The sequence below is a fragment of the Chiloscyllium plagiosum genome, chromosome 2, assembly GCF_004010195.1.
Source record: "Chiloscyllium plagiosum isolate BGI_BamShark_2017 chromosome 2, ASM401019v2, whole genome shotgun sequence".
In the NCBI taxonomy this organism is placed as follows: Eukaryota; Metazoa; Chordata; class Chondrichthyes; order Orectolobiformes; family Hemiscylliidae; genus Chiloscyllium; species Chiloscyllium plagiosum.
Window position 1 is genome coordinate 146,366,744 of NC_057711.1, and position 21,811 is coordinate 146,388,554.

At 41.0% G+C, this 21,811-nt stretch overlaps 1 protein-coding gene across 2 annotated transcripts in view; it reads right to left on the reverse strand.

Moving 5' to 3' along the window:
* The window catches only part of LOC122565145 (coiled-coil domain-containing protein 17-like), a 53,345-nt gene that overhangs the window by 16,254 nt on the left and 15,280 nt on the right, over nucleotides 1-21,811 (reverse strand). For both annotated transcript variants that reach the window (XM_043720831.1, XM_043720821.1), the window contains exons 3-8: nucleotides 21,206-21,335; nucleotides 18,950-19,103; nucleotides 12,511-12,636; nucleotides 7,827-7,966; nucleotides 2,275-2,442; nucleotides 1,047-1,231 (exon numbers count right to left, since the gene is read on the reverse strand). In XM_043720831.1, the coding sequence (XP_043576766.1) occupies nucleotides 1,047-1,231; nucleotides 2,275-2,442; nucleotides 7,827-7,966; nucleotides 12,511-12,636; nucleotides 18,950-19,103; nucleotides 21,206-21,335 (903 nt within the window). The remainder of the gene's footprint in view (nucleotides 1-1,046; nucleotides 1,232-2,274; nucleotides 2,443-7,826; nucleotides 7,967-12,510; nucleotides 12,637-18,949; nucleotides 19,104-21,205; nucleotides 21,336-21,811) is intronic.

Below are 21,811 nucleotides of genomic sequence, written 5' to 3' on the forward strand. Positions count from 1 at the left end.
CAGAGAGTTGAGAGAGCATGGAATGCGTTGCCAGCAGCAGTTGTGGAAGCGAGGTCATTGGAGATATTTAAGAGACTGCTGGACATGTATATGGTCACAGAAATTTGAGGGTTCGTACATTAGGTTTACCTTGCATGAGGATCAATGGTCGGCACAACATCGTGGGTTGAAGGGCCTGTTCTGTGCTGTACTGTTCTATGTTCTATTTGCTATGAAAGTTGGCAGGTTAACCTGCCCATGGAGACATCATATCCGAACCTCTACTCTCCCTCCCTGTCCACAAACATTTACTATCCTTTAAAACACAAAAATCTGTAAAGTGTATATGAAAGCTGAATAGGAATATATAGATATACAACATATGAACACGCCATTCAGCCAAGTCAGCCTGTGTCTGCATTTCCTCTCCAGATACGAACAGTCCGAATGACTAATATCCACTCTGTTCCTATCTAGCCAGTTGATTTGATAATAAAAGACATTATTTTTGCCTAAACGGCTAATCCTGGAAATGAATTCCACAGCTTCACATCTTTTTGTTACTTTACCTTGTATCTATGTGTCCTTGATATAAATCCAAATTCTTCCTAATTAGGGCAGCCCAGTGGCTCAGTGGTTAGCACTGTTGCCTCACAGCACCAGGGACCTGAATTTGAATCCAGCCTCAGGTTACTGCCTGTGTGGACTCTGCATGTTCTCCCCATGTCTGTATGGGTTTCCTCTGGGTGCTCCAGTTTCCTCCCACAGTCCAATAATGTGCAGGTTAGGTGGATTAGCCATGCTGAATTGCCCATAGTGTCTAGGGATGTGCAGGCTAGGTGGGTTAGCCATGGGCAACGCAGGGTCACAGGGATGGGGTTGGTCTGGGTGGCATGCCCTTCGAAGGGTCGGTGTGGACTCAATGAGCGGAATGGCCTGCTTCCACACTGCAGGGATTCTACGATTCTAGTGGAAACCATCTTCGTCAATCCATATGTCTTTCATGTTCTGAACCATTCAAGTGAGTAAATCCTTTTGATGCCCAAATATGCAACAGTTTCTCTTACCATTGGCAGAAATGAAGAAGTTCGCTCAGTAACATTGGGAAGGTCCCTGGTCTTTGAGTTCCTCATGTGACGCTGAAGGCGCTGGATCTCCACTTCTTGTTTCAAGAGATCAATCTCTGTCTTCAGAGCCCTCATTTTCTGGTAACTATCTTTCCTGATCAGTTGATCACTTTCATCTCCATATACTGGAAATGAAATTTTAATCATTAATTAGGATGTTTTTTCCCTGTCTTGAAACAAAGTGTGTTAGTGTTTGGGAACAGAAGCCTTTTATCATAAATATCAGTGTGGAACATTTGGCAATCAATGTAAAGTTCCCTCTTCTCTGCCTCAATAATATGTTTCAACCGCAATGTTCACTAACCTACACATCTTGCAACAATGTGGAACTTAACTTGCTGCATCAGATAATCTAGAATCTTCTTAAATATCTAGCTGTAAGAGCAAGTCCATTCATTATTCAACTGTAGCTCAGCAACTGGCACTCTCACCTGAGTCAGACGACTGCGTGTGGAAGTCCCATTAGAGGACTTGAATAGACGAGTAAAGGCTAACACTTTCATGAGGCACTGAGGGAGTGCCACACTGTGGAAAGTTCAGTTGAGGTGTTAAATGGAAGCACCACATGCCCTCTCAGGGGTACAAGTGAATTTCACAGCACTGAACAAGAACTGTGGCATTCTCACTGGGGTCCCACTACCAACAGCACAATAAAAATTGACAATGTCGTATCACAGTTTATTGGTTTTGGCTGCATGTTGGCACCATGCTTTCTACATAATGACAGTGACTACATTTCAAAAGTATTCATTAGCTACAAAGCACTTTGCTACATCCCAAGATTGTGAAATGTGGAATACAAGTGCAAGTTCTTTGTTTAAAAATACAAAGTAGAATGCTATTTGTTCATTTTTAAATTAAAAATCCAATCAAATAAAATCAAGAGCATATCCTCACAACATTATGGTACACCTAATAACAGTAAAGGATTTTAAAGAACAGTCATATTGAACTCAAAATATTAATGCCGTTTCTCTCTCCACAGATTTGCTGAGTTTCTCCAACATTCTGTTGTTATTGATAACACACCTGTATACAGATATCAATGCTAAAGACAAGTTAGATTTGTTGTCTGTCTTGCTCTGTTGCAAATACAGAACTGTATTGTACATGGTTGTTAGAATCCAGTAAGGGGAATGAAGGCTGATGAATACTTTGAGAAGCTTACGTGATAACGTTAGCCTTTGACCAATGGAAGTCTTCAGTGCTTTTTGACTTTTGCGATTCCTTTGTTGCTTGAGCTGCAGTTTGAGAATTTCCTCTTCGAGTTGCTGATTTTCTACCTCCAGAGAGATCAGCTCTGAATCCAAATTGCGTTTGGATGTTTCATGTTCCCCTGTTAATCAAGATGGAATCTATTCAAATACATGTTTCAATAAATGTTATTTAAATATACAAGCTGGGCTTCTCCCACTTAGGGTAAAGGTGGAAGATTGTAAGCATACAATTTAGAAACCCTGGGAATGTGGAAGTCCTACCAAATATAAGGTCAGGACCCTCAACATAGTTTGTTGTACAGTCAGAAAGGGTAGTCATAGAAGATGCAATCCAAAATGATTATGAATACATGACAATGTGAATATTAGGAGTAGGTGCTACCACTCAGGCCCCTCAAGCCTGCTCTGCCATTCTCTCAATTCAGGGTGGCATGGTGCCTCTGTGGTTAGCACTACTGCCTCACAGCAGCAGGGACCTGGGTTTGATTCCACCCCTGGGTGACTGTCCATGTATAGTTTGCACATTCTCCCCATGTCTGCGTGGGTTTCCTCCCACAGCCCAAAAATGTGCAGGTTGAGTGAATTGGCCATGCTAAATTTCCCAAAGTGTGTAGGTTTGGTGCATTAGGCAGAAGTGGGTACTGCAGATGCTGGAAATTAGAGTCTAGATTAGAGTGGTGCTGGAAAAGCACGACAGGTCAGGCAGCATCCAAGGAGCAGGAAAATCGATGTTTCAGAAGGGCTTTTGGCTGAAATGTCGATTTTCCTGCTGTTCGGATGTTGCCTGACCTGCTGTGCTTTTCCAGCACCACTCTAATCTAGGTTAGGTGCATTAGTCAGGGGAAATATACAGTAATAGGGTAGGGGAGCAAGCTTGGGTGGGTTTCTCTTTGGAGGGTCAGTGTTGACTTATTGGACCGGATGGCATGTTTCTGCACTGTAGCGATTCTATGATTCTATGGCTGATCTGATTTCTCCAGATTCCCACCTATCCCTAATGATCTTTCACGCCATTGCTTACTAGGAATCTACCTACCTCTGTCTTCAACATATTGGAAGACTCTGTTTCCACTAGACTTTGATGAAAGAATCAAAAATTCATGACTGTCTGTAAGAAAACTATTGTCCCATCTTTGTCTTATTTTTATGAAGTAACTCTCAGTTTTAGATACTGCAACAAATGAAAACATCCTCTGCACATCCACCCTATCAAATATTTCAATTAAGCTGCATCATACTCTTCTAAACTTCAGCAGTTACAAGCCTAGCCGGTTCAACCTTACCTCATTAGACAAGCCACCCATTCCTGGTATTAGTCTAGCACACTTCTCCAAATTGTCTTCGCCCAAAGGTGTGGTCTCACCAATGTCCTATTTAACTGAAGCATAACCCTCTTTATAACCTCCCTCCCCCAATACTTTTATATTCAATTCCCCTTGCAATAAATGATACCAGATTCTGAATTAGTGGTGCTGGAAGAGCACAGCAGTTCAGGTAGCATCCAAGGAGCAGTGAAATCGACATTTCGTGCAAAAGCCCTTTATTTATTCCTGATGAAGGGCTTTTGCCTGAAGCGTCGATTTCACTGCTCCTTGGATGCTGCCTGAACTGCTGTGCTCTTCTAGCACCACTAATCCAGAATCTGGTTTCCAACATCTGCAGTCACCGTTTTTACCTACCTAATAAATGATACCATTATATTAGCTTTCTGAATTGCTGTCCCTGCATATTAACCTTCTGCAATTCACACTCACGGACGCAGATCTCAATGTATCTCAGTGCTCAATGATCTCTCACTATTTAGAAAACACCTTTTTTATTCTTCTTGCCAACATGGTTTCAGATTTTCCCACATTATACTCCAGTTGCCAGACTTTTGACAACTAACCAAACCTGTGTTTCTTTGTAGCATCCTTATGCCTTTTTCACAACGTAACTTTCCAATATAGTTTTGGGTCATCAGTAAATTTGTCAATCATACCTTTTTTGCGCCTTTATTTAAGTCTTCTCTATAAATTATAAAAGGTTGAGGCACGAGCACTGAATCCTGTACCAAACCATTTTTTACAACTGTTGTCAACCAGAAAATAATAAATGTATGCCTATTCTGTTTCTTGTCAGCTAACCAAACTTTTAATCCATGCCAATATGATACTCCCCATACTATGAGGCTTAATTTTCTGCAATTTCCTTTGATGTTACACCTTATCAAATGACTTCTGGAAATCTAACTGCAGTACATTTACCAATGCATAGAAAGTGAGGACTGCAGATGCTGGAGATCAGAGTCAAAGAGTGTGGTGCTGGAAAAGCACAGGAGGTCAGGCAGCATCTGAGGAGCAGGAGAATCGACATTTCAGGCATAAGCCTGAATGAAGGGCTTATGCCTGAAACGTCGATTCTCCTGCTCCTTGGATGCTGCCTGACCGGCTGTGCTTTTCCAGCACCACACTCTTCAACAATTATCAATGCTCCTTTTTCCACTGCAGCATATGTTACATCCTCAAAAGAACTTTAAAAAGTTGTTTAAACTTGCTTTCCCTTTCACAAAACTATGTCGGCCCTGTCTGAATACCTGGTTATATTTTTCTATCATCTTCCCGAATACAGAACAACTGACCTGTAGTTTCCTGCTTTCCTCTATTTTCCTTTTTGAATATCAAGTTAGATTTATTAATTTTCAAACTAATGGAACTGCCCTGAATCTAGGGAAATTTGGACAAACTGAAATCAAGGCATCAGTTATCTTGCTAGTCACTTCTTTTCAGATTATATAATTAAAACCATCAGATTCCGTCAGCTCTAATAAGGTTGCTCAATACCACATCGCTGATGATTGTGATTTTCCTGAGCTCCTCCATTTCTTCACATTTCCTGATCTACAACTATTTTTGCAATGTTGATCGTACATTCCGAAATGAAAACTGATGCAACATCACCGTTCAAATCATCCACCAGCCCTTATTTTCCATTACTAATTCTCCAGATTTACTTTCCACATAATCAATACTCTCAAAGTTTTTTTTTAACATCTACAGAAAGCCCTTACGATATATTTACATCATTTATCACTAGCTTTCTTCCATACTGTAGTATTTCTTTTTTAATATTTTTGTCATTCTTTGCTGTTTTTAGTCTTCTGATCTCACCAATTTTAGTATGTTTATATGCTCTCACTTTACTTTTGATGCTAACATAGCTTTTTTTAGTTAACCACAAATAGTAAGTCCACCCTTTGGAATTTTGTTTTTTATTGGAATGTATTCTGTTCTAAAATATAACCTTAAACATCTGCTCCTGGGTCTCTATCGGACTATCCCTTTATCTTGTTTGCCAGTTTGCTTTTGCTTGCTCTAGGAATTGTTTGCTAGTAATTGTTTACTTCTATTTGTATTGTCAATTCATCTGCTTTCTTTCCAAATGCTACATGTATTTAGATACAGGGTCTTTCGTTTGTTAATCCACACATTCATAAAAATGATCTTGGGTTTGCATGGGACATAGGGAACACAGTGACAATTGAGAGAGACTAATCACAGGGTGAAGAGGGCTGAGTGGTGGATTGCAAGGCGGGCAGACTGGGACTGTGGGCTGGTGGTGGAAGGTAATCAAATCACAGCTCGGAAGAAAGGCAAAGGTTTTGCTCTGGAGTTGATGGTGGGGACCATAAACGAGGTTCTGTAAATCACCTACATCTATAGGCAACTGCTCCCTTCTTCATTATCCATGGAGCCCTGGGAGACATAGCCACTGTTACATTTAAACTAAGCTCCCAAATGTACTGCACAATCCGAATGATTGGCTTGCTTAGGGTTAACCATATTTATGGGAGTCTGGTGTCACGCGTACTTTCCCAGCTATTTCGTGCTGCGAAAGACAAAAGACTGCAGATGCTGGAATCTAAAGTAGACAAGCAGGAAGCTGGAAGAAGGCTTATACCTGAAACACTGACATCTCCAACTCCTAATGCTGCCTGGTTTGCTGTGTTCTTCCAGCCTCCTGCTTGTCTAGTCTTGTGCTGTGAAGCAGCTTCTATATTGCAGTATCCAACAGTGAGCTTGCATTAAAGGATCATTTGTAGCTGAACAATGTACCTTCCTCTGTTTTCTGATGCAGATGTCTGATGCCTAGGTTAAAATTATTTTTCTTTCATATTCAACTCACTTCTGTCTGTGCGTGAGGAGAACAAATTGAGAAAGGGCAATAAGGAAAAGAAAGGGCCGAATGATGATCTAAAAATAATAGCCTGTTGTTTTTCGGTTGTTTGGACCTCGGTGTTGATCGGATGTGGTTACACATTGACTGATGTAGAGAGGAATCTCAATTATCTGAATGAGATGGGCGGGCACTATTTCTTTCGGATAATTGATTATTCGGTTAATTGATTTCCTCTGGGGCTCAGAGTTTTCTGTGATGTCCACACCCCGTTCAGGAGACTAGGCAGCAGCACATCATGAGTGAGCCCCCGACCCCTGCCCGCCCTCAATCCAGACAATGTTGCCCCCCCACAACCCGTCCCCCCACAACTATGCCCCCCCGCCTAGCCCCAAACCCACCCTCGCCTGCCCCCTAACCTCCCCCTAACCCCCCCCCCGCCTACCCCTCAACCCTCTCCAACACCACCCCTGCCCACCCCAACACCTATCCATCCAGCCCGCCCCACAACCCCATCCGACACGGCCCTCTACCCACACCCCACTTCCCCGCCCGCCCCCACCCCAACTCCAACCCTGTTACACACACACGCAACTTTTTGACAGGTTCTACCTTTGCCCTATACAGGACGATGTTGGAGAGATTATCTGGGTAGGGGGATTTAAGGTACACCCCTGTGTAGAATTCCAGGGAAAATGTGTGTGTGGGGGGGTGGGGGGGGGGGGGGAGAAGAGAGTGAGAGAGAGAGAGCGGGAGGTCAGTCATTTGGAGGCGGTGCCTGGGCTCCCATCAGTCCAGGACTGTTCTCGGCAGCACTTCAGGAAGCGGAGTTCACTTTGAATCACTGTAAACAGCAGACGCGTTCAGCGTCTGAAACACAACTTTGACGTAATGTTTCTGTTGGGACCTTGAGATCTCCTTTGGAGAATCTGATATTCGGATAATCGAAGTTCCTCTGTGGGCGGCACGGTGGCACAGTGGTTAGCACTGCTGCCTCACAGCGCCAGAGACCCAGGTTCAATTCCCACCTCAGGCGACTGACTGTGTGGAGTTTGCACATTCTCCCTGTGTCTGTGTGGGTTTCCTCCGGGTGCTCCTGTTTCCTCCCACAGTCCAAAGATGTGCAGGTCAGGTAAATTGGTCATGCTAAATTGTCCGTAGTGTTAGGTAAGGGGTAAATGTAGGGGCATGGGTGATTTGCGCTTCGGCGGGTCGGTGTGGACTTGTTGGGCCGAAGGGCCTGTTTCCACACTGTAAAGTAATCTAATCTTAGCACAACAAACTGGCTACGTTCCTCACAAATTTGAATGCCTTTCCTATCACTAAACAAACTTCTACACAACCATACTGTAGCTCCTCTCCTTCCGTTGAGTTTTTGGTTGCTTCACCCTCTGTTCCAGTTGCATAGCTTCAGCCAAGAGGTCGTGCAGCTGGATGAGGATCAATTGATCATTGCCGCCATTCTGTAGGTAGGAAAGTCGCAAGGCACTGCAGAAGAAATTCAGTTACAATGAATCATTCAAATAAATCACATAGGGAGTATAATTAATCAAATCTGCTGAAAAATAGTCTGAACAACTTTTGCCTGCTATTCCCAACACCACACACTTGCCAACTCTGGATAAGCAGAGCAGGAAAATCAGAGAGACAATGGTAACATGGCTGAATTGGAAACCTAGGGGTTCTGCCAACCCGATTTCAAATCTTGCGGTAACTTATGGAATCTAATTTCAGTTAAGATATCTGGAATTAAAAGCTAAGATCTGGATCATTGTTAAAAGCCCATACATTACACTAATGCCTTTAGGGAAGAAAGTCTGCCAACCTTTCCTGTTCTGGTCCACGAGTGATTCCAGACACACAGCAGCATAGGTAACGCTTAAATGGCTGAGCAAGATATTCTGATGTATCAAGTCCTGACTAAAGCTGGATGGTCAACTCAACATTGACCTCAGCACCAAAAGCAGTAATGGACACTTTGCCCAGTTGATGGAGCAAACTGTACAGTCAGGTGGGTGATGCCTCCTGCCAACTCTTTTATTCCCCCATCAGTAGCTCCCTGCAGGAAATACAGCAGCTTCTAGTGGATGCTGATGGCTTGGGTCTCTCAGAACTTGTATCACTGGAACAATATCCTCCACGGTGGAACAGCCCTGAGCATTTATTCAGAATGGAACACCTCAACTTTAACCAAACCTAATGAGTACCCAATCCAGCCTTATCTTTACTGGAGAATTTCCAAAATCTTGGGATAGTTCTTCAGTATGCATTTAATTTTAAATGACTACCAAAATTTTGGATTCCTGATGAAGGGATTTTGCCCGAAACGTCGATTTTCCTGCTCCTCGGATGCTGCCTGAACTGCTGTGCTTTTCCAGCTCCACTCTGATCTAAACTACCAAACTTTTGTGCCAGACAACCTGTTTAGACTTATAGACTCAGCTGCTAAATCAGAATTAACAGAGGCTCAGCCCAGTTACAATCAGGTTTTGCATATTTGTTGATTTCACCTCCAAACCCTGAAACCTCTTTTGCGATTTAATTAAATTCCAGCTGATCTCCAGTTAATTCGCCAATCCAACTCCATATCCATGATGCCTTTGCCAAGCAAAACTTTTGTCTTATTCTTGAGAGCTCCATTTGTTCCAACACGCACAAATATTTAAGGGAGAAAATTTCAGATTTCACCCATTATTTGCTTTGAAGAACTGCTTCCTTATTCCTTCCTGAATGGTCTAACTCTAAGAGCAGGGGAGTTATTCCTGGTGTTCGGGATATTATCTATCTCTCAGTCAGCACCATTAAAAAAAATGAGATTTTCCGGGCATTATTATATTGTTGTTTGTGGAACTTTGCTGAGCTCAAGCAGCTGCAGTGTTCTTAGGTTAGAAAAGTGACTGCACTTCAAAAATATTTCATTGGATGTCTTAAAACACTTTATAACCAATGATCATAAGAAATGATAAATAAATGCAAGTCTATTTTTGTTCCTAATCTAACCCCCCGGAGAAAAAGGACATATTTGTCTTTTCATCTTCTACTAGTTTTAAATGATTTATGTACTTGGAGTTCCAAATAACTTTGTTCGTTTCTACATTCTTCATCACTTAGAAAGTGATCCAGTTTAATATTTTAGGTCTGAAGTAAATAACGTTAAATTCCATCTGCCCCAAATTATCGACTGACTTAATGTTAAAAAAAAAGTCAAAATATCAGAGGTTTATGGGACTGTCCATCAAGAACAACAGCATGAGAGGTCAGAGGTGTGACATTGAAAAGTTGCTGCTGTGGATTACTGCTCCACCATTAGTTTTGTGAAAACTCCATCCCTACAGTCTGGATTTTCATTCAAATATTGCTGCACAGCATGAAGATCCTGTGCCCATGCAGTAGATACAAAGGTAAACTAATGTGGTTAAAATGATCATTTCAAGGCTAATCCTTATTTAAATGATGCGGTACATGTTAATAGCTACCAGTCAACCCCTTTGATACTGAAAATTAATTATAACAAGTATGAAATCTCGTTCCTTTCGCTGCTCATGAAAATTCTGCTTTAAAGATTGAAGGCAATGTTTACTTTCTCTTTCAGTCCCCTTTCTTTCTGTCTCTAAATCCAGTCTTTCTTTCTTTAATGAGTGCGCTTTTGGATTTACTTTGAATTCACCAATTAATTATATTTGGTAGGTGTCTTTTCACCAGGATGGAGGATTTTAAGATTAAATATGCCCTTTAATTGCACAGTGGCTCAGTGGTTAGCAGTACTGCCTCACAGTGTCAGGGACCTGGGTTTGATTCCACTGTCTGTGTGGAGTTTACACTTTCTCCCGGTGTCTGCGTGGGTTTCCTCTGGTGCTCCAATTTCCTCCCACAGTCCAAAGATATGCAGGTTAGCTGAATTGGTCATGCTAAGTGGCCTGCAGTGTTCAGGGATGTGTAGGTTAGGTGCATTAGTCAGGGGTAAATATAAGGTAGGGGGAAATGGGTCTGAGTGGGTTACTCTTTGGAGGGTCGGTGTGGACACATTGGGCTGAAGGGCCTGTTTCCATACTGCAGTGTTCTATGATTAATTCTATCTAATTCAAGAATCAGATTTTTTAAGAAGGTACAGAGTTGCTTGCCTTGTTTACTCAGACCGCAAACTTTTGCCTGACACTTCCAGCAACTTGTAGAGCAAAATATTGTTGGCAGTAAACAGATAAGGGCAAATTTAAGTAATAGTTGTTGTTCTATCACAGCAACATTCAGGCCAATTAATCTCTTTGCATCATGGGACAATTGAAAAGAACAGACACCTTTGAGCTCACTGCTGTAAAATTTACATACATTGGCAAGCCTCTGTGTTTCTTCATTGAAATAGAGTCCAATTTCCCTGCAAGTACAGGGAACGGTTTACTCACCTCACAGGGTGTGAAATCCTTGCCTTCCCAATTCTGCATATTTCCCAGTACCTCCCTTTACAGGTACCTCACTACACCAGGTACCCCTGCAGTTTGAATTTCTATTTTCTGTTTTGATTTCTTTTTCAGTTATCATTGCTGTTCAAAAGTAGAGCCCAACTAACTCAAAACCTTTTTATCGCCCCATTGGTTGCCAGTGCCAAGATATTGTATACATCCCAACTCAAAAAAATTAATAACAGAAAGATAATGGGCAGAATCTTATAGCAGCGTGTATGATGTGGGCTATGGTGAGAAATGTGCTAGAATCCCATGAGAAATCTAGCGAGATCTTGACAATGAGGGCAATGTGCTACATTTTTTATTACGTTTTGGGTACCTAAGCAGATTCACATTAGGTAGTGCCAGGTTTCTGATTATAGGGGATTATTGCAAGTTAACCACATTATTAACTGCACGTCTTAGCTCATTCATATGCAGCTTCCTATCCTACCATCTGCCATGAGGAAACTATATTCTCAACATGGAAGTCAGAACAGGAACCTGGTGACTTCAGCTGGCTTCAAAAAGCCTCCATGTTGCTCAGCATGCAACAGCGTCTCAGGGCATGATCCATAAGCATCAGCTATATGCATTCACTGACCTTAGCACCTGATAATCACCTACATTTCAGGGTCCTTAAGACACCTCTCTATTCCACTTGCAAGACGCTTAGGAAGTACAGACCTGAATTTCAGGACACACCAGCAACAAGCATTGCAAAGACAATGTGCGCAGATGTAAGCACCTAGCTGATAGATTGGACCATGTTCTATCTTAGGGTTGTTCACCTGCTCACTTAGTGTTTGCTCACTCAGCACCTACCCGCATGCTCATTGTATCCATTCCTTGCCATGCCTGTTATCAAGTGGGAACTTCAGCAAGAGCTTATTGGATATCAAAGCTGCCTATTGACATGTTCTCTTGCACAGCTTCCCTTTACTACATCAAATTCAACCCTGCATTAACTCAGGCTCATCCAAAACTTTCCTAAAATCCCATTCATCAATCGCCATCATACTCACTGATTAATGCTGTCTTCTAGTTTTTTTAAAACTTTTTAATGAGATGCGAGCATCACTAAGAAGGTCAGCATTTGTTGCCTGGCTCTAACTGCTCTTGAGGAAGTAATGGTGTGCCACTTCCCTTATCTGCTGCTGTTCATTTGGCACCCAGCTACCTGAATCCCTAATGCCTCAGTAATAATGCTATCCTTGCATTTGAATCCTTTCCCGGTCTTGTCTTTTGTAAACTCCTCCAGTCCTGCAACTTGGAAAACCTCACCATGCCTTCAACGCTGTCCTCTTGATGGACCCTATGCCCTGTGCTGTACGATTGCAGCCACACCTTCAGAAGGAGGTGTTGGCTTTGTAATTCCCTCCATGACCCTCTCCATGTTCTCCATCCTCCATTTGGACTCTTGATTAAACCCATTTCTTTGAACAAAGTCATGGTCACCCATTCCAATTTGATCAGCATCGAGTAAAAGGCATAACATGACAATTATCAATGGGAGCTGTGTTTAAAAGCTTTGCTTAAACTCTGTCATATCACAGTCCATCATTAACTGGATTTAGTTCGAGAAAGAATTACCTGATTTCAGATGACAGGCTTCCTCCACCATAGAAAGGAAGAAATGTCTGCAGCTGCTGAACCTTCTCCTTTTTCTTTGATAAATGTGACTGTGAAGTATGGTGTCTGCTTGCAACCTTGTTTTGTCTATATTAATAAGAGTGTAAGAATTATTCTTTCCAAACTCCTTGCTAACGGCTTTTTTCTGACATTTGAAAACCTTCCCAATAATTAGCCCTATCCCTCATGGCTTTTAAAGAGTAATTAACAATGTCACTTCAGCAGCATTATTGAGAAGAAACCTTGAATGAACTTTGTCAATAAAGATTTGTTTGCACTAAGGTATAATGTGATGTGCACAATCTGCCAACAACACTTCAGCATCATTATTGGAAAGAAACTCTGAATGAAATTTGTCAATAAAGACTTGTTTGCACGATAGCATGAAGTGAAGTGCACAAATCTCCAAACAATAGGGTAGATGGACAGTCTACTTGTATTCCAAAATCAAATATATGCAGAATAAGCAGGCATTAACTACTCTCTTGAAATGCAGCAGTAGTGTCCATGCCCTGGACTAGGAGGCTGGGGTTCAGGTTCCATCTGCTCCAGTGGTGTGTAATAACATCTCTGAACAGGTTGATTAGAAAGATAGATTACATAAAAAAGAATAAAATAAACAGATATTGGAAATTGAAAAAAATACAATAGTCCATCTAATTAATCTATCATCCTGCTAGCCACATGATAATTGGCAATTCTAATTCATTTGTCCCGCATATCTCTTTGCACACACAGAATTATTGCATCAACGTTGCCCAATTGCAGAGTCCTACCTAATGTTAGACATTGTGTTATAAGCTTTGAAAGCACAGACTGCTTAGATGTTGTCAGTACCTTAATTGTGATGAACAGGAGAAGGGATATGCCATCTGAGATGATCTGCCAGTCTATGGGGCATACAGCTTATATAATTTACAACGTACCTGCACTGAAATTCAGATACCACTTTACTCATTTGTTATAGGTACACTTGCAAAACTCACAGCACAGAATCTAACATTAGATGCAATTCTGCAATTGGACATTTGCTAAATAATCCTCAGCACAAGAGTTATGTAAATTAGGAGGTCATTTAGACTGACAATGTGACAAATGGTACGTATAGCATGTTGCATCCATACAGCCTGTTCTTTGGAGTCAGAAGTAACACGCACACCTCTTTCAACTCAACAAAAAAGGTGACAGCCATTCTCTGATTCATTTCACTGAACAATGCCTAGATTTGAATTTAAACAAAGATCAGCAGTTAACTCTCAGTCATCATTAACTGGTTCATTCTTCATGTCAGAGTTGACCTGCCAAAAAATCAGCAATCTCCTCTCATATAATATGAATGTTATCTTCCCATTAAATTGGCAATCTTGTAAATTGTCCTGATGAACAACAAGACAAAAGCTTTGACAAACTATTTATTTTGTTCAGCACTGTAAGGGCAGATCCAGCATAAAGCAATGAAGACTAGTAGTAAAGACCTTTGGAAACGCAGCTAATTCTCTGCTTTCTTTTTGTCTTCTCTTGAACAAATAAGTGACTCGAGGCTGCTCAAGAACTTAATCTCAATTCCATGCACTATGTTAACAAATTAGCTGCACTCGAGCTGAATGACTTTTAGAGTGAGTCTAGTATTTATTTCCAACAGCTGGGCAAAGGAGCTGGGAAGACAGCAACTCAATTAGATCCAGGCAGTGAAGCAAGGGTCTCTTTAGTCTTGACTGCTTCCAGCATTTTCTATTCATAAAAGAACATATGAATTAGGAGTTGGCGATTCAGCCAGCCGAGCCTGCTCCACCATTCAATACGATCATGGTTGATCTCATCTTTACTCATCTCCACTTCCTTCCAGTCTCCATAACCCATCCACTCATTTCTCAACTAAAATCTGCCTACCTCCTCTTTAAATGTAATCAATGCGCCAGCATCCACCACATAGGAATGGGTTGCTCTTCGGAGGGTCGGTATAGACTTGTTGGACCGAAGGGCCTGTTTCCATGCTGTAAGTAATCTAATCTAATCTAATCCTGGTGCAGCGGATTCCACAGATTTGCAACACTTTCAGAGAAGTAATTTTTCTGATCTCTGTTTTAAATCTGGTACCCACTAACCTAAAGATGTGCCGTCTCATTCTAGATTGCCCCACATGGAGAAACATGCTCTCTATGTCTACTTTGTCAATCCCCTTTAGCATTTTATATAACTCAATTAGATCGCCTCTCATTCTTCTAAACTCCACAGAATATAGACCTAAGCTGTTCAATCTCCCTTCCCAAACACCCAACCTATCCCTATCCATTTGTGAATTCCTTATTTCTTTGTTGCAACTTACTCTCTCATCTGTAATGTCATATGCAAATTTGAGTTTAGTACTTTCTATCCCACATTCAAATCATTAAGACAGATTGTAAGTTCTTGATTTGATTCTAGTGATCATTGAAAATTTGTAGCTCGACTGATTTAAATCTTCCACCCTGGTGCAAGGTTATAAATTCTTTGCACACTGGGATGAGAGTATTTTAAGGATAGTCAGTCAGCTGTCCGAGCAAGAGTGGGAATAAAGTAGCAGTGGGAAGCTGGGGGGAATGAGAGAGCACTGCAAGAACAACAGGAGTAAATTAACAGCTGAAAGAGAGAGAACAATGTGAGGCTAGTAAGGGTGTTTGGCACATACATGAACTATTTGTGATCTATCACCAAACTGAGAGACTGACTCCACTTAGAGAGAATAAATTGTGAATAATGATACAGGTGAAGGAGTTACGCGAGTATATTCGTAAACATTTACCCTTACCTAAATTGAATAACCACAGAGTAAAACTAGACTGATTAATTAGTATAAAAACTAAAATAAGACTGCTAATTATCAGCAGTGCTAAATTGGGATGGAGATAGTAGTGCAGTGGTAATGTAACTGGACTAGTGATTCAGAGGCGTAGGTTAATGCTGTAGGAATGTAGGTTCAAATGGCAACTGGTGGAATTGAAATTCAAATAATAAAATTTGGAGTTAAATATTAGTCATAGTAATAGTGACTATGTCACCATGAACTGTTGCAGAATACACCTGGTACATGTGACTTTGGACCTACAGTAATGTGATAGACTCTTGATTACCCTTTGAAATGGCCTAGCAAGTCATTCAGTTCAAGGGCCTTAGGGTTGGACAACAAATGCTAGCCTGGCTGGAGATGCCAATCTCACAAAACAATAAATGAAATAAATGCAAAGCTAAGGGATTCAAAAAATGTAGCAAGGAACAGTCATACTAAAGAGGTCTGAATATTGCAGTTAATTAAAATCTGAGGTGCATCAGTAATAGGAATTAAGCAAAACATTTACAATAACTTTCAATATGATAAATTATCATCAATACAGGAGAAGGAGCTGATTGGTGAGTTGCTGGCTCTTAATTCATTTAAGTTTAAGTTTAAACATTTAATTAATGCAGATATGGCAGGTCAGCATTAACACGTGGAGTGAGAATCCTGTCCCATGAGGGGATTCGAGGGTGCTTCATATGTCCACAGATGCCGAAAGTCCTGTCAGCTGTAGCAGCTCAAGCTCTGGGTTTTGGGACTTTTCCAGTAGCTGCTGTCACTGTTTCACATCCACAGAGATGCAGGAGGACATCACCAATCCACAGCTTAAACATTTATGGGCAGAGAGGGAACGGCTGGCCATCAGACAGTCAAGAAGGACCAGGCAGATAGCGCAACCATATGATTGCTGTCCAACCAATATTCATTCCAAATGCTCACAGCCAAATCCATAGCCGCAGAGATGGCTCAGATATACAGGTGGCATAAGGAAGATTGACAAAGCAACAGTGATTGGGAATTTGATAGATAAGTAACAGACTGGCATCTGCAGCTTCAAACATGATTACGTTTTCTCTGTTGTGTCAGCTCAAATATATCACTGAGTTGAGCACTCGAAGTGGAAGGTGAACAGCTAGGGCTTGTGCCCCATATTAGTATCAATTACACAGATAGAAAGGGAATGGGGTCCTGCAGTCAGAGGTTAGAGAATTTGGGGGAAAAAAAACTAGCAAAGTGGACCCCAAAAAGGCAGATGGGCAGAGTTTAAATTAACTTGGTTAGGTATGGGAACTAGCTGTTATTGCTGTAGCAAGCAAAGGTGCGCAGAGAAATGGCAGATAAAAATAGCACAGGAATGCGAAACAGTCAGATATTAGTGAGATCAGATTAAAAAGAAATGTAGTAAAGATCTAAATTAGATTTGAGGTGCATGGATCTGAACGTGCTGACCTTAGTAAAAGGTTACGAAGCAACAATCGGGGAGGGCTCAGTCAGAGAGGCCTATTTGCAACTACGATGTGACAATAATGGAGGCTTGGCTTAAAAACTTGAAAGACTGGAAAGGTCACATAGTACGCAGAGGATTGATTGGGAAGGGGAAGGAGGAGTGACAGCAGTGTTGATTAAAATAATCATGAAGTGCTAGAGAGAGAGGATATCTTTGCAGATTAAGGACAAGATCTATTTAGTTGGAGTTAAGATATAATAGAGATACCATAAGATATCGAATTTCTACAGACAACCAAGTAATGGGGAAGATGTAATGGAACAAAACTGCAAGAAAATTAAAGCAACATTCAAGAATCCTATAGTAGGTTTAATTAGGAACTTCAATCATCAATGTACATAAGAGTAAAGTATGAAGGTGACAGAGGAGCACAAGTTTCTGGACAGTATTCAGGAGAATTTTATTGAAGTGTGTTTCCAGATCAACAAGGGGCATTGGTCAATGCAGTTCTGGAGAATGCAGAGAATCAAATGGATCAAGTATTAGCAAAGGAACATTTAAGGAACTGTAATCATTGTTTAACATCTGGGTTAATTAAGGAAAAGATAAGACACAAACTAGGGTAAAAATAGTGAATTGCGAGAGACCCTGCTTCAGCTGGCTGAGAACCAATCCAGTCCAAGTAAATTGCCATCAAAGACTGGCAGACAACATCCCATTAAAACAACAGATTGCCTAAAAATAGGAGATTGCACAGGTGAAGTCCCTTAAGGAGGAAAAGTAGGGTGGACAAATCCAGATTTTCAATCATCAGCATGGTGGCTCAGTTGTTAGCGCTGCTGCCTCACACTGCCAGGGATCCAGGTTCAATTCCCATCTTGGGTGAGTGTCTGTGTGGAGTTTGCATATTCTCCCTGTGTCTGTGTGGATTTGCTCTAGTTTCCTCCCACAGCCCAAAGATGTGCTGGCCAGGTGAATTGGCTAAATTGCCCATAGTGTTAGGTGCATTAGTCAGGTTTAAATGTAGGGTCTGGGTGAGTTACTCTTCGGAGGGTCAGTGTGGACTTGTTGGGCCGAAGAGCCTGATTCCATGCTGTAGGGAATCTAATCTCATCTCATTTTCCTAGATGACAAAGGAGAAACAGTAAGATGGAACTGAAAAAAGGTGCACAGGACAGACATCGATGGTAAATATCAGAGTGTGGGATGGGGCTTGAGTGCAGCAAGTACAACTAACCCTAACCCTAAACCCTCACAGTACTGAGGGGATAATTAATACATTGAATCTATACTTTTACTAGTTAATCTACTTGGTGACAACAGTCGATTGATATTTCTAATTTTGAAACCCAATTAGTTAACTTAAATCCAATAAAAATGATAATGCAGTTAGTGTGTTGCTACTGTAGTATATGAGTACTGGTGAACATTAAGTGTCTGCAGCTCAAGGAGGTTTAGCTCTGGATTAATGAATTGGACATTTCAATGTAACAGGAGAGGTAAAGTTACCTAAATGCTTTGATCCAGGAGGAAGTCACACCCCTTAGGCTAGGTGCTTCAGTTATGGACTGTGGTCAGAGAGGGTGTGACTGTGGATGAGGCAAGCATGGGAATCAGTAATAAAGTGTGCAACCTCAACCCTTGTAATTAACCTAATAGGTTTGAAGTTCTTGCAGTTTCCGGGGACAAGAGTAGGGACTTCAGAGTGGATGAGGAAATTGACTTCAGCACTATATAACTCTCGAGTGAGGGATGGAAGGGGGTGGGGTCAAAAGGAACATAGTTGCAGTAGGGGACATAATAGTGAGAAGAATGGATTCTACTCCCTGCAACACATCGCATGAATCCCAATGGCTATATTGTCTGCTGGCTAACAAAGTTCAGGACGTTTCCTGAAGGCTGGAAAGGAATTCTGGTGTGAGGGGCAGGGATCAGTTGTAAATCCATATGAATATTAACGACATGGACAGGACTAAGAGGCTGTTCTAAGAGCATATGAGCAATTAAATTAAAAGCACAGCCACAAGAGAATCCTTGGATTACCCTTGAGCCAGGAGCAAACTGGTATAGAGTTCAAAGTTAGAAACCAGGTTCCTCGATGCTTGCTCTTTCCCTGTGATGTAGTTAAGTGTACTCACATGGTTTCCAGCTGTAGAATCTCCAGCTGTTGCTTCATAGACTCCAGAAGTAGCTCATTCTTGTATTCTTGAGCTTTGAGCTCTGCCAACATATTCTCCACTTGCGAAGTGATTTTACCTTTCTGAGACAAGTCTTTTAATTTTTTCACAACCTCTGTAGTAAAATTACAAATACTAAATACCTGTCATGATCTCCATAAAGCTACCTACAAGAAAAGATACTTTATCAAAAGCCAAAATTATGCACATGACCTAATGATTAGCCATTTTGTTTCAGTGGCAACCCTGCCTGAGGTATTGTGGTTTTAACTGAGAAGTTTACAGGTTCAAGCCACACTCCAAACTGTGGAGGACACACTCACAAATGACTCTTCAGTCCAGTACTGAAGAGTTGGTACTTCACCAAGGGTGCAGTTTTTTTACCACAATCATAAACTCAAGGCCCAATTTGGCTTCACAGGGAGCTGACAAAGGTCCCTCAATACAGGATGGGCATAGGAATTATTGTAGTGATCAGATTAAAATATATCATACAAATTATCATTAAAAACCTGTTACCTAGCTGTTTGTAGCTGCTGCTTGCAGGCCCTTGTTGTGTTCAAATTAGGTACCACATTTCCCAATAACACAGCAGTGCCTACACTTAAAATGTACCTCATATACTGGGAACATTTTGGAATAACCAAGAGATCAAGAAAGGCACAACATAATGCTTGGTGTTTCTTGATGTGTTTTTTGAGTTAGGGGCAAGGTGTACCAGATTACGAATACAGAGAAATGGTTGAGTGTTTTGCAATTGAAGAATGAATTCTTTGTCCTGTACATACTGAACAAAGCTTCATTTGATGATGGAGTCATGCCTTGTTTGCAAGAGGCTATACAGCCCATAATACTAGAAAGTGACTGCAGAAACCAGCAGCACATTTACTAACCTCTTACTGATAGTAATGTATGGCTCAGGACAAGAGTTCTAGAATGATCCAGATGCCTGTAGAACAAAGTCATCTGATGACATGGCACCAGGGGTAATCATAACAAACACACAACAGAATATAATGTCAAATAATTTTGACAGAAATGACAGGTTGAATAACAAACTTAAGATGTTACTGCTGACATACAATGAGACAAAAGACTGAAATTAGAAAAATGTTTTATTTCCCTTTCAGGGTTATATCAAGGAAGGCATTTGCCAATAATCTCGAGTGAAGGCAAAGGAAATAATTCAATATTTACTTATTAGCTTGAATTTGTTATGAATGCAAAGCTGTGTTACGTATTAAACTATCCTAGAATGGAAAATGGTGAATTTGTACCAAAAATATTCCAAGGGACAGGCCCTTATAATTTGGTAGGTAAAAGTGAGGACTGCAGATGCTGGAAATCAGAGTCTAGATTACAGTGGTGCTGGAAAAGCACAGCAGGTCAGGCAGCATTGCCACAGGAGCAGAGACAGAGGTTGAAATTTGTAGAAGTGTCAGTTTTCAGACCTTCGTACAAAAGGAGGGCAGCTGGTTTGGCTGGACACAGACACTGGGTCTCAATCAGACAGTGATCTGGAGATGAAGACCCTGTACGAAGATGCAGAACCTGTAAATATTTAAACACCCAGGAACTTCAGGATACTGGGATTCAATTTGATTATACTTATGTAATTTAGTGAAGAGACTTTTGAAAGGACTCTAGAAGACTCAGACTGACAGAACAAGAAAATGAAGCTTTTTGAACTGATGGAAGGAATTTGGCTACATATCTGCTGAGCGTGTGAAACAACATGTAAACACAGCATGGAACTTTCAGTTGTGTTAACTAATGGGCAAGTATATTTTCTATAGTTTGATGTATTAATTGTCCACTAAGTAATATTACATCAATGTGGATTTTAGCATGTTTGCTCCAGTAAAATATTGTCATGTAGTTAGTTCTATCAACAGCTGAGATACTCATATCGCTTTTTAAAGTTATCAGTCTCTAAAGAGATTGCAATAAAATATGTAAAAACTCTGTATTAAATGTGAAATGATCCTTGATGCATTTTGATGATTTTCCAGTGACATGTATACAGAGCAACCTCAATTATCCGAACATTAATTATTCGAATTTCGGATTATCTGAACAAGATCTCAAGGTCTCAATGCTTGGGTAAACTGTATTACCCTAACATTCAATTTTCTGAACAAAATACTCCCCGTCCGTGTCGCTCAGATAATCATGGTTACCCTGTGGTAGCAAATTTGGCTGAATCTCAGGATTTACCTGTTCGCTGTTCCTCTAATTCCTTGTTACGAGATATTAGAGCAGTGACGTGGTTTCCATGAGCTTGGGCCAGGTTTTGCAACTGATTTTTGTGTTCCCGAAACCACTGCTGCCTCAGGTTTGGGCCATCCTGACAATTAAGAAGCAAGGCATTAAAAAAAAGAGTGAAATGTTAATAGATACTTATTCTGACACAAATGGTAACCTGTCATCATTATCAAAAATATGTTGGAGTTAGGAAATGGTTGATTGTAGCTTTGGATCCTCAGACACTAAATGATCAATGTCTTCTGGCACTATTCCTGTAGACAATGACGATTTAAAGATCTATGCCAAAGGCTCGGCAATCTTCTCCTTGGCTTCCCAGAGGATCCTAGGATAAATCCCATCTGGCCCAGGGGACTTATCTATTTTCACACTCTGTAGGATTTCTAATACCTCTTCCTTGTGAACCTCAATCACACCTAGTCTAGTAGCCTGTATCTCAGTATTCTCCTCGACAACATTGTCATTTTCTAGAGTGAATACTGTTGAAAAATATTCATTTAGTGCTTCCCCTATCTCCTCTGACTCCACACACAACTTCCCACTACTATCCTTGATTGG